Genomic DNA, 12818 nt, shown 5'->3' with positions numbered 1-12818 from the left:
TGACCCAAAGCTGACATCTAGAGGGGAGAAGAGTACAGGATTTTTCTTCCCAGGATTTTTTTTTTTTTTTCCTCTCTGTGTATTGCAGACAGAGAGGGTGTTTTGATCTTTTCTTCAGAAGTCATGCTGAATGGATTTTTCCTGGGCAGGAAAGTGAACCAAGATGCTCATTGGCACTAAGCTGAATGTGCATACCTTGTCTCATTTGTGACAAGCATATGGATAGCTGAATACCAGAAGCTAGCTTCACAGTGCTGTCAGCAGGTAACAAGCTCTGAAGGCAGAATTTTAAAAACCTTTAAAAGATGATGGTCTAGATGATCATGCCTGGTAGATTTTGGGAAGAACTTCATGAATACATCTAAGAGGAGAATAGATGTTCACTGCAGCTACAAAGATGATGTCAATGACCTAGTATTTATGTTGTCAGGAACTAAGATCTGCAGTCCTAGACCCAAGCAGCCTCTTGTATAGCAGGTCCCGAAGCAGCAGTGCTATTCAGTTTCCAGTTCTCCCCAGCCCTTTGTCTCACTCACTGCCTCAGCTGTGTTGCTTGGGCTGGGAGGACAAGATGGCTGGTAAAACTCCAGGAATGTTTTCACAAGTTTCTGCCTCACCTTCTGCACCTGGTATCACATGTTTATAGGGAAAATATCTCAATTTTCAGTTAGTAAAAATATAAGTTTCAAGCTCTCTGACTTGCTTGGAAGAATTGAAAACTTGAAGCCTAAAGGCTAAAAAACAACAAAGGGCAAGTAAAACTGTCCAGTATTTACTTTTCATATCTTGCAAATTTAAATCAATATCATAAATCTGTTGGCACCTCAGAGCCAGTTTGTAATGCTTAGCAGGGGAAATGGTGGGAAGCACAGAGAAGTCTCACCAGTTCCCAGGCACAGGAAAGGGAGAGGACAGATAGTGCTCCTGGGAGGTGGCTGGGTGGGGAGCCAAAGGAGGAAATCTGCAAGGCCAGGGGGAGAGCAGGTGGACCACAAAAGCACTCATAATCCTTAAAAAAATGGCAGAATACAAAGGCTACTTTACTTGTTCATACACTGTAGGAAGTAAAAAATGTCTCCTCCACACACGGTGGTAAATATTCAAGGCTCTGTAGCTGTGGGCTGGAAGAACTCACACAGTCTGCGGATCATCTTTTTGGTGGGACTTGTAGCACATACAGCAGCAGTAAGTTACCAACAGGCTTGAAGGAAATGGTTTGGTTGTCCATGGAGTGGAAACACACAACAAACCTAAAAGGCTTTTTTTTTTTTTTTTTTTCAGACCCATTAGTTTCCCTCAGTGACCTGCACAAAGGTGAGATAACATGAAGACTTCCTGGTAGGGCTACCACGTTTTCAACAGACTGAATTTTCCCCATGGGAAATGTCCTTTCACCTCCCCTCCTATTGCCTGTAACATCAGCAGAACATGTAGAACATGCGACAGAGGACACTGCCAGCACGTGACTGAACCTCTCTCATCCCTTCTGACAGGCTAATTTAGTGTTTCAATCAAACCCCAGAAAAAAAATTTGCTTCCCTGGGGGTGAATGTGCAGCCTTCAGCCACTGCCAAAGAGCACAGCTCCAGTGCTGTGTCCCAAGCAATTGCTTGGTTGACTAGGTGAAGCGTTTTTTGGAAGGACCTTCTAATGATCTAATAGCCAAACAAAGTTAGTGTTACACAAACAGTACAAAGTTTATTGCAGGATTGAGCTTTAATCTCTTGTGGTTGCTTATTGACTGCAGAAAAAATAGTACTCAGTGAAAAGACCTTCTCTGCATCCTGTTTATAAGCTGTCTTGAAACAGAGGATCTTACCTCCTGCTGCTCTTCCTAGAATCCAACGTAAGTCTAAACTGAGGTCTGAACTGTGAGATAATGAGGACTGGGTCTGGATTAATTAAAATTACAATTTATTCTACCATTAAAGGACTTAGTTTATCTTTTTGCACTTCCTGACTTTGGCCTTCCTAACAGTAGGAGAAGCAAAAGTCATGGTCTGTGTTTTATGGTATATCATGATATATGGTATATGAAGACTTGTGCTGTCAACTATGGTTGATGTCATGAAGACATACAGAGTGGGCTTGGGATATTTTTACCACCTTCTACCTAATGCCTGCCAGGGTAGACAAAACAACGCTGAAGAAGTAAGTCACGCTTCCTCTTTGTCTTCAAATGATTCCCTCATCCTTAGCTCTTTGCTAGCAGAGAACGGAGTCCTAATTTTCCAGGCATCTCAGTTAGAGAGACATATCCATGTCTGCAATTTGACAGGTTGGATTTGTGTACATAACCTATGTGTTTATCTGTGTCAGAAGTGTACAACATCAGAAACATGGGACTGGTTTTGGTGAAGCTTGAAACCCCTGCTAATCTGCTGTGGGAGGCTAATCCTGAAAACTAGGGTATTTACTTCTTCCTGTACATTTGTAGAGAAATTAGACCAAAAACCACAGCTGTTTTAAAACTTTATGCTTTCATATACCTTGAAAAATACCTATTTTAATCAGACCCACTGAAGGAATTGCAACAAACAATTTAGCAAATTGATTTTGTCTGTGTTTTGTATGTTTCCTCACACATGGGCACGGTTTGCTAAAACATTAATTTGCATAGTTTTTAGACCTGGCTGGATCACAAGTATGTAAGTGCAGGCATTTGATAGTCAGCATTTATGTTGGTTTGATTAGACATCTGGGTCACACAATGTCACATCTATTCCCTGAAAGATTGAGGGTAGTTCTTAGAATCATGTTTCATGTTTTGGAATTTGCTTTTTGTCAGTGTTTTCTGTCCAAACTATTTGGACATAGTTTGTCCAAATTTTCTATGGTCCTTTTTTAGTGTATATTAGTGCTGTAGTATGCAATGTAAACACCCAGAAGATATTTGTTAAAATAGAGAACTGAAGATGTATAGAAAATATTTTGTGTTTTTCCCCAACTCTGGCCTTGACAATGGCTTGCACTAACAGTTTGGACATAGTTTTATGATGTGTTCATGCCAGAGTATGTTAGATGCAGACTCTTTACTTGCTTCTGAATTTTATGGGCTTGAATTCAGAAAAGGAACTCCGTAAGTAATGGTTCAGTTAGGGAGCTGTCCTAAGGGACTATCCAGTGAATGATTTTATGGGACAACCTTTGAGGAGAATTGGTGGAATAAATAATTCAAATAGTTTTAAGATGGAATTTGTGATCGAATTAAATGACTGCTGTGTCTTAAAATAGCAGAGGACCTAAAGTATCCTCTTCAGGCTTTTGTTCATTAAGACAGAATAAAGAGAGATACAGAGATGCAAGCTTCTTCCTACTTTCCTACTTTTTTTGGCTGCATCTTCCAGTTTTCATTATACTAGGGCAGAAGATGAATGGCAAAATTTGCCTGAGGTCAGATGAAATAGTTATTCACATTGGGTAATCATAGCCTGATTAAGGAGAAACTGATGTTGGAAAGAAGTTCTGATTCAAGAGGAATCTCAAGAGGCAAAACACCAGTCTTCCCTTAGCTTCTCTAATTCTGGTGGAACTTCTTGAGGTCATCAAACTTGCAAGATCAAGACTTGAAATTTTAGGAAATACCCAAATAAGTATCAATGGTGTAATTTGTTCGTATGGGAGACAGAATATATTAAAGACCAAGTTCAGCAAGCAGTTGAATCCTGATGACTTGGATGTGTTTTTACAAGTTCTTTTAAGTCTGAGGTTGGATTAGATAACCTCCAAATATCCCTTATTTTTGCTAACTCTGCCATGATTCTCTGACAGCTAAGCAGGGATTTATGTCATTTTGGACTTATATTTCAGAAGGAATCAGAGCAAGCTCCTCACACTGCCCTTCAGACTCTAAATTTGTATGAGGGGCAGCCTTGTCAATATTTTGGGACACAAGTACAGGACATTTAGGAAGCTACGCAGATAAATTAAATGTGCTCAGGGACCAGTGTCAAGTGAAGCACTATTACCTCAAGATTACCCTGATATAAGAGCTGCCTCTGTCATGCTCTTTATTCCCCACTGGAGTGTTTTCTAAATACTGTGGTCACTGGGTATATATAAGTCAGCCAAACATATTGCAGACCAACATGTGCTACATGATATCTGTCACCTCCCAGGGATGTGTCTGGCACAGGACATCAAGTGGCAAGGAGAAGCTTATGGCACCGCACAAAAGCCCACTGTGCATGGCACAGCATATAACCATGTTTTGATTATTGCTTACAGTCACCCCGGATATATAATGCTGTTTGGGTATCTATCAGCTGTAAGCTATTTACCATGGTGTTGTGTGCTGTGCTGACTGCACTTTGGAGTTGGAAACTGACTGGGACACTCTCAGAAAATAGTCTCAAGAACAGGTTGGGCCACCTAGACTGAGACAACATCTCAGCAACTCTTCTACAAGGGGTTCAAAGTTTGCTTTAAATGCCCTTAGAGAACCCTGGAAGAGAGAGTGACAGTTCATGGATCTAATTTCCACTCGATGTTATTCTTTTCTTCAGGGTTCCCAGAGAATCTCTCTGCAATGGCTATGGTGTGTTTGTCAGACTTTGAAGCTCATGCTAAAAAGTATTTACCCAAGATTGCTTGGGATTTTTTTGCAGCTGGAGCAGATGAGTGTAGCACCCGTGATGAAAACATCCTGGCATATAAAAGGTAATGTAAGGAAGAAGTGGAGGGGTGTTGTGCTGGAAACTTTTAAACTATATTTGTGTGCAAGTATTTGGGCTCCTAACACCTTGCCTCTACAAGTAGTATGGGATTTGGGGAAAATGCTGCAAATGGTAGAGTGGAAGACAGAAACCTGACACTGGGCTACAAGTAGAAGTAACCTGTGGGATGGACAATAGGAGAACAGGTGATATAAAGCATGGTAAGCTGAAATGGGAAGTGTAGAAATGAAGTATTGTGGACAATGAGCAGGAGTATAGGATTAGTGTTAGGTGGAAGTGGCCGAACTGCTGGCTGAACTGACCTCTGAAAGAAAAAAAAAAAAAAAAAGATAAAGAGTCTTTTTATATGTTGTTTTCTTTATTGGCTCAGATTCCTGCATTGCAATAGGCATATGAAGACCTAGTTTCCATGCAGCTTCAAAAGCCAAAAAGATATGGGACAACTACTATCTTGAAAGGTGTTTTATTGCTATTGCCTTGCAGAATTCATTTCCGGCCACGTATGCTGCGGGACGTATCTGTGATGGACACAAGGACTAAACTCCTGGGGACTGAAATCAGCTTTCCTGTAGGAATTGCCCCCACTGGCTTCCACCAGCTAGCATGGCCTGATGGAGAGAAAAGCACAGCCAGAGGTACTCTTCTGCTTTGCTGTTTTGTACCAAAAAGTAGTTTGTGGAAAAAAAGATAAAAATGTTTTTCCAGCTCTGCAGCAGAGAAGCCATTAGGATAATTTGAAGTGTGACTGAGCAAAGTGTCCAGGCTCAAAGAGGCAAACCTTCTGACAGCCTGTTTGTGGATGACCCATCACGTTGTGTGGATAACCCACTTGGGTCTGGTGACACAGAGTGCATGGGAAGCTGTATATTGCTATACTTCTCCAGCTGCTAGTAACACCAGATCAGCCCCATGGGAGCTGCTGCAAACTTAGACAGAGACCGTAGACGCCATTTCTGAGTTACGCCAAAGAACCACACAGTTCCTCAATGCCATAGCCTCTAGAAAGGACACAAATGTGCTTGGAGAAAAACAGAACCTCTCTTGCCTAATCATTTGTTAAACTTGGAGAGCTGACCCCTAGAAATATCTTTTTTCCTGTGTGCATTTCTGTGTACATTGAAAGCATTAGACCATGCATTCCTGTGAGGAAGTGGTAGTGAAACGCTGATATTTAGTGGTTTTTAAAACGCTATTTCCAAAATGAAAGCAACAGTTGGCAATTTACCTGAATTCCTTAGCCATGGCCCTGCAACAGCATAAGGCAAATACAGCCGGTTGTAAGCCCTGAGGTGTACTGGCCAACTCACAGTGTTCTGTGTTTGGTAGGATATACATACAACAAGAGTTCAGGTGTTCTCTGTAAACAATGTATAAAAAAAATCACACCCATTGTCTGGTGGGACTGTTCAAGTGACCTTTTTTGTGATTATTTTTCCATACCTCCCAAAGCGGCCAATGCCATGAACACCTGCTACATTGCCAGCACGTACTCCACCTGCACGCTGGAGGAGATCTCCGCAGCCGCCCCTGGGGGCTTCCGATGGTTCCAGCTCTACATCCACCGCAACAGGGCAGTTTCTCAGCAGCTGGTCCAACGGGCTGAGGCCTTGGGCTTCCAGGGCCTTGTCCTCACCGCAGATCTGCCCTACACAGGCAAAAGACGTGATGATGTCCGTAATGGTTTCCGGCTTCCTCCCCACATGAAGCTGAAGAACTTGGAGGGAGCCTTTGAGGTTGGTAAAATGATCTCGTTCTTTCATTCACTGTACTGGTGTGCACCACATGCGACAGAACCACCAGGTAACTGCTGCTTTGGCATCTGCTGAGTCCAAAGCGTATCTTCTCCCCTCCTGTTTCTGCAGCATTCTGGCTTGACCTTCTGCCAGCCTGGCTTCTGGTTTTAACATCCCAGTACAGCTTCCTTAGAGTCACTGATTTCCATCCCCATTATTATTGTCATCCAGAGATACATGCTTTAAGGAGCTGATGAATGTGATTGCTAGCAAGTTTCACGCATCTCCTCCAGGGAGGGAAGGAAAAGACTTCAAGTCTCTGTATTGTTACAGCTTAGATGAGTTTTTTTGCTGTCCTATGGCTACAGGGAGATGACTGTTCCGAGTACGGACTGCCACCCAACAGCTTGGATCCTTCAGTCACCTGGAACGATATTTACTGGCTGCAGAGCCTGACTCGCCTGCCTATCATCATCAAAGGCATCTTGACAAAAGAAGACGCAGAGCTGGCAGTGAGGCATGGAGCTCAAGGAATTATTGTGTCCAATCATGGCGGAAGGCAGCTGGATGGAGGACCTGCCACTGTAAGTGTGAAAACAAATATCCCAAGAGTATTGTATGGACATTTGTGCTGCCCTGGGTATCTGTACACACGTCTTTGCATATATGCTTCTGGCAGACTTGTGTGTTTGTTGCATGGCTGTGGATGTGTGCAGATGTACTTTAGCTTTAAAATGGTAAGATGCATGCCTTGGCATGGGCTGCCCACTCAAGTATTTTCTCAGTGTCTTGGGAGCACTGAACTCACATTGCTGAAGCAGAACTACTGGCCAATTTAATGAAAGTTTTATTCATTAGCTGGTGCAGTGCACACATATTCTTTGTGCACTGCAGCAGAAATAAAATGAAGCTCTGGACCAAAAATGTACAAATGAGAGTATAATGTACTCTCATTTTAAACCTCTGCCAAAACATGCACAAACAGTGCAGCTAGATTTAGTGAGAGATGTGCTTGCATATTCACAGACTCAAATCTAAATGGGAATTCATTGACTTTCATAAGCCTGAAGAAAGAATAACGTATCTGAAGAAAAATTCCTCCACTTTTTAATCTGTACAAAAAAATAACGGGTTGTTTAACATGTATGTATTTCACTGCTTTAATTTGATCTCCATTTTTCCAATTGTTCATTGTTTATATGTCTTTATTGCATACTATCATGTTTTTATGGATTTTCTCTTCTCTGTTTTCCTCAATAAAATAAAAATTGACACCAGGGAATTCTCTTCTATGTCAAAGGTGACAAAAATAAATAAATAAATAATTCTAAATGCTAAAGGCATAATAATGGAAATGGCATCTATGTAAAGCTTCTTTACATACAGAGACAAAACAATAGATACTTAATTCAGCCCTGTCACCCCTCTGGTACAAACCTGGCAGAAGAAGCTATTGTCACTGCTCTTGGTGAGCTACTCCTGAAAAATTTCAGCCCCAAAATTTTCAGCCTGAAATTCTGAAAAAATTTATGACCATTTGGAAAAATCTATTTAGTTATCTTAGTTACAGCTTCTCTCCCTAAGATGATGAAAAACACGCAAGAGAGTGTAAGCGATTGTAGAAATGAGATCTTTGAGTTTGCTACGAAGGAGGGTTAATTAGGTCTAGTGCAATGTCATGCCACCAGTTCTACTGATCTTGGGACCAGAGCCAGCGTCTCTGCATGGTACTGCCCTGCACTGCCAACCTGTCACTATGCTGTGTGCTGTAGAAAAGACCTCAGGGAATCAAGAGACTTAGCCTGGAGGAAATGATATGTTGGCTGTATTGCATAGCAAATTAAATCTTTCATAGCTGCTTTATGGGGCTTGAGGAGGCTTTCAACAGGTGGTCACTAGGACTGCGCTGAAATGTGAGTTTGGCAATTTGGACAGTAGCAAGGAGAAGTTTGACATCCTTTTTACAAACACCTATCTTTCATCATTGTCTCAAATTAAAGTATTATTTACAATGAAATTTATTTTTAAAGTCTTTCAAAATTTAATCAGAAAGCAAGTGAAAATACTTCTTTTTCACTTATCAGAAGTGCTGGAAAGAATATCAATGTAAGGAAAACATTGGAAAATACATGTAGAACTGACTACCTGGCAACTAGAGCATGAAGATGCACTATGTTGTGCAACTTTTGATACCAAGCTATTCATGACTAATTGTTTGGTTTCATTTTGAGAACTTATGCTATTAAAGTGTTGTATACCTTTCTGTTTATGTGGGTTATCTCCTTTTTGTCTTGCAATCAAAAGCTGATCCCAAGTTGTGAGTGGCTGTTTCTTTGCAGATTGATGCTCTGATTGAAGTTGTGGAGGCAGTACAAGGCAGAATCGAAGTCTATTTAGATGGTGGAATACGGAAAGGAAGTGATGTATTAAAAGCGTTGGCACTGGGAGCAAAATGTGTCTTTATTGGACGACCAGCTTTATGGGGTCTGGCTTACAAGGTGAGTAAGGAGGTTTGAGTCTGTATCACAAAATCACACAATGGTTGAGGTTGGCAGGGCCCTCTGGAGGCCATCTGGTTCAACCACCCTGCTCAAGCAGGTTGCCCAGGACCATGCCCAGGTGGCTTTTGAAGATCTCCATGGTGGGGGATTCTACAACTTCTCTGGGCAATCTATGCCAGTCCTCCATCACCCATACGGTAAATAAATGCTTCCTCATGTTCAGACAGAACCTCTTGTGTTCCAGTTTGTGCCCACTGCTTCTTGTCCAGGCACTGGGCACCAATAAAATTAGCCTGGCTCTGTCTTCACTGCATCCTTCCTTCAGATAGTTATAGACACTGATAAGATCCTCTCTGAGCCTCTTTTTCTCCAGGCTGAACCACCCCAGGGTGTGTGCTTTCTTAACACACTCTCCAAGACTCCATTGGTGTTATTTAACAGTCTCACAGAGACAGTTTTCACCAGTGAGGAATCTTAAGCATTTTTTTTGTTGTTGTTTTGCTGAATTTTATGTGGAACCACCCCAAACTGAATCAAACCCAGGCATTTTATTTGATTTAAAAATAACACTGAATTTCATTATTTCAAATATGATTTTGAAGCTCATAACATTGTCTTGTGGGCCCTGATTTCTTGACGTTGCAGCTTGGTGTTATAATACTGTGGGAGTCCAGACCACCACTGCTTTTGAAAATTGAAATTTTTGAAAATTTTGGGCTTATTTGCCACAAAAATGAGTCTGAACATTTTATTTGCTGTCAGCTTATTCAAAAACAATACATGATTTTGATACAGCAGTTTCACAATGGTATTATGAATTCTTTAGAAATATATATATGGAACTCTATCCCACTGACTTTTAAAACTTTTTAACAAGATCGAGCACAGCACAAGTCCTGTAGGTATCCAAGCGTGCCACTTCTGTCTCAGTTCCAGTTTTGCAGCTTCTTGACTCCTAGTGTATTGCAGTGATGTAGAATCATGAATCAGGCCTCTAATGCAGAAGGTAAACATAAAATATTTAAAATTAAAATGTAATTACACAAGGTTTTTTTTTTGTTTTGTTTTGTTTTCCTTGCTAAGGTTTTGCTTTTTAGCCTCTGGATTGCAACTTTAAAGCTTTTCTCAAGAAGAAAAAACAATATTTTTGTGGTCTAGATATATTTTGTGTCTTTAAAATTTAGACTCAATCAGTGATGTGAGTACTATGGCTTTAAGCAAGAAAACACCTGAGTCTTGCAAGAAATCTGGAAGAGATGGCAGCACTGTTTCTTTTGCCAATACACACAGAAAATAGGCCTATCATGAAAAGGGTGCCACTTTGATTTGTCTGCATTTTTTCCATACTGAAAACAGAGAGAAGGATTTTTTTTTTAGTTCATCTGTGTTTGATATTATATATCTTAGGGTATTCCTAGATATGTGCTTCAGTGGCATTACTCTAGCATACAAGAGAGGGAGGGCATGAGGAAGCAGTGACATTGTCTGCACCCAAAGCATACTTCATTGCGAGAAATAAATAAATAAATAAAATAATAATAAAAAATAAACAGAGAATATCTTCCACTATTTTACAGTAAGAGCAAAATCACATGTATTGGATTTTGAGCTTCTTGGAGTTATTGCTTGGAGGAAAAAGAACAGTATACTATTTTATTCAGCCCTGTATCTGAGTATACTAAAGTTTTTAAAGCTTTACCATATATAAAACTCTCATTACTTCATAAAATAGTGTCAGCATTTTAAGACTTGACATTTTAAAACAAGCCCACTGGCGGAGGTTAACTGAAAACTAAAAAAAAACTACAGCTAGAAAATGTCAGAAGTGATAAACAGCTTTGTTTTCTTTCCCTGTTCAGATGTATCACAAAAGGAAAAACATCTAAATTAATCTGTGATGAACTAAGCACATCCATCATATCATTTTAATCATTCATCTGTTTGAGAGACTGGAATTGGCACTGACTTGAGGGACTGTCCCAGCTCTCACCGTGCAAGCATCCTGCAGCATTGTTCTGTGCCAGTGCTCCTTTTACCCTGACTGCTTTCTTTGTTGGAGCAGGGTGAAGAAGGTCTTCAGGATGTTTTGAAGATTCTTCATGATGAGTTTCGTTTGTCAATGGCCTTAGCTGGTAAGCATTTTGCAGGTGATACAGGTTACAGAGGTAATTGGTGATACAGAGGTTATGAATATGATTGGAGCTTCATGTGCGAGCCATCTAAAATCAGAAGCCTGATGGATGGGTAACAAAGAAGGAAACCATGTGAATTGTTCTGGATCCAGTTGCTATATTTAAGGTGATTCTTTGTCTCCTGTGAAACTGATTTGCATTTCAAGTGCCACAGCAATGAAAAATGCAAGGAGAATGTAGGTTAAAGCAAGATTTCTGACCCAATTTAAATCGAAGAAATGCAGAACTACTAAGTAGAGCTGAGCAAACATTGGAGTTTCTGTTAAACTGGGAAATTAACATTTTACAATATTTATCTTATTTTTTACTAGGGTAAAATATATATATATTTTTTTCCCACATGAAAAGTTCAGAAAAACTGTATGCAGAATTTTTCTCTGTCTACCACAGAATACAGCTCATTGGTACAGGTTCAGATCTCTGCATTCCACATGATTAAAAGCCTTTGTGTCTCCTCCAAGCTTTAAGTGTTGTTCCTAGTCCTGTGTTTCTAACCTGTGCTCCCACCTGTAGCTGCCACGTTTGAACAGCACTCACCGAGCAGCAGATTTGTACAGTCTGGCCTCCAGTTACTTACATGAACAAGTACAGCATTCAGGTCCAGTGCAGAAGTATTTAAACATCAACAAAGGGTCCTATCACACTTCTAATAATGTTTTAAAGACTTTCATGCTCCAGTGACTATGAACTCAGGTGGACAGCAATGCTGACTAGGAGACTGAAACTGAAATCCATTGGGGAATTCTTAATAGTCTGGTTTTTTTTGTGTTACTTTTTCTCTAGTAAAGATTACTACAAGGGTTTTTCCAAGAGGCTCTTATGCTTTACTTGCAAAAGGGCATAGAACTTGGCAAGAGCAGCAGGTTGGGAGCTTTTTGGAAGGGCTGTGAAATTCCACTCAGATTTAACCAAATGAAACAGTACTTGCAAATCTCCATCTCCAGTCACTTGACACATGGTGGTCTCTCATCATTATGTCCTTTTTGTGCACCTTTCACTTCTGCCTGAATCAGATATTTCCCCACTCTGATTGTTATAAGGATTTTTTTTTTCCTAGTGTCTAACTTTTCTTGTGTGGGAAGCCAGATGCCTAACCTCAAGGCAGAGATGTGATTGTGTAGCAGAGCTCCAGGGTGTGAACTGCTGAGGTGTCAACCTAGGCCCACACAGCTCACACAAGATTAGGCTTGTGGGCTGTGACTCAGAGAAGTTTCATCCACAGACCTTTCTCTCTCATCAACATGTTTAATTTCTCCATTTATTTCAGGCTGTGCCAGCGTCTCAGAAATTGGCCGGCACCTGGTTCAGTTCTCAAAGTTGTAAACAGCCTCCTGCAATGCTCTCTGAAGAGAAGCAGCCAACAGCTGAGGTTCCAAAACAGACTGAAGAGAGAAAAAGAGGTGCAAATGCAAATGTTGAATGTAGATGTCTGAGAAGGCCTTCAGGAAATTCCTGAAGCAATTAGGGAAGGCTCTGTGTTAGCAATGGTCACTGTTTCCCCCCCCCCTCCCCTTTTTTTTGACACCAATGAATTCTTTAATACTTCATATAAATGTTACTTGCTTAAATACATGTAATTTAAACTGTTTGTTCTCTGGCATTACCTGCGTTGGGCCTTACTTCCAAAATCTATTGTCTGGCAGAAAGACTTAGCGGAAAACTATGTCCCTTGCTTCTTCCACTTGGTCATCATACCACATCAGACTGCAGCTGAAG

The 12818-nt window shown here is 40.7% G+C and overlaps 1 protein-coding gene across 2 annotated transcripts; it reads left to right on the top strand.

Annotated features, from left to right (window-relative positions):
* Positions 1-4528: 4528 nt before the first annotated feature.
* On the top strand, positions 4529-12425 carry HAO2 (hydroxyacid oxidase 2). 2 transcript variants are annotated; one of them, XM_032207632.1, is made up of 7 exons: positions 4529-4659; positions 5160-5311; positions 6126-6409; positions 6778-6993; positions 8749-8907; positions 10973-11042; positions 12370-12425. In XM_032207632.1, exons 1-7 carry the CDS (start codon positions 4529-4531, stop codon positions 12423-12425), a joined length of 1068 nt encoding a protein of 355 aa, XP_032063523.1. The 2 variants fall into 2 exon arrangements, with proteins under 2 accessions (XP_032063523.1, XP_032063524.1); XM_032207633.1 differs by lacking the exon at positions 6778-6993.
* The last annotated feature ends 393 nt before the right edge of the window (positions 12426-12818 follow it).

Source organism: Aythya fuligula, chromosome 1 (genome assembly GCF_009819795.1).
Source record: "Aythya fuligula isolate bAytFul2 chromosome 1, bAytFul2.pri, whole genome shotgun sequence".
Lineage (NCBI taxonomy): Eukaryota > Metazoa > Chordata > Aves > Anseriformes > Anatidae > Aythya > Aythya fuligula.
Note: the sequence above shows the minus strand (reverse complement) of the source record. Positions and strands in the feature narration are given on the sequence as shown.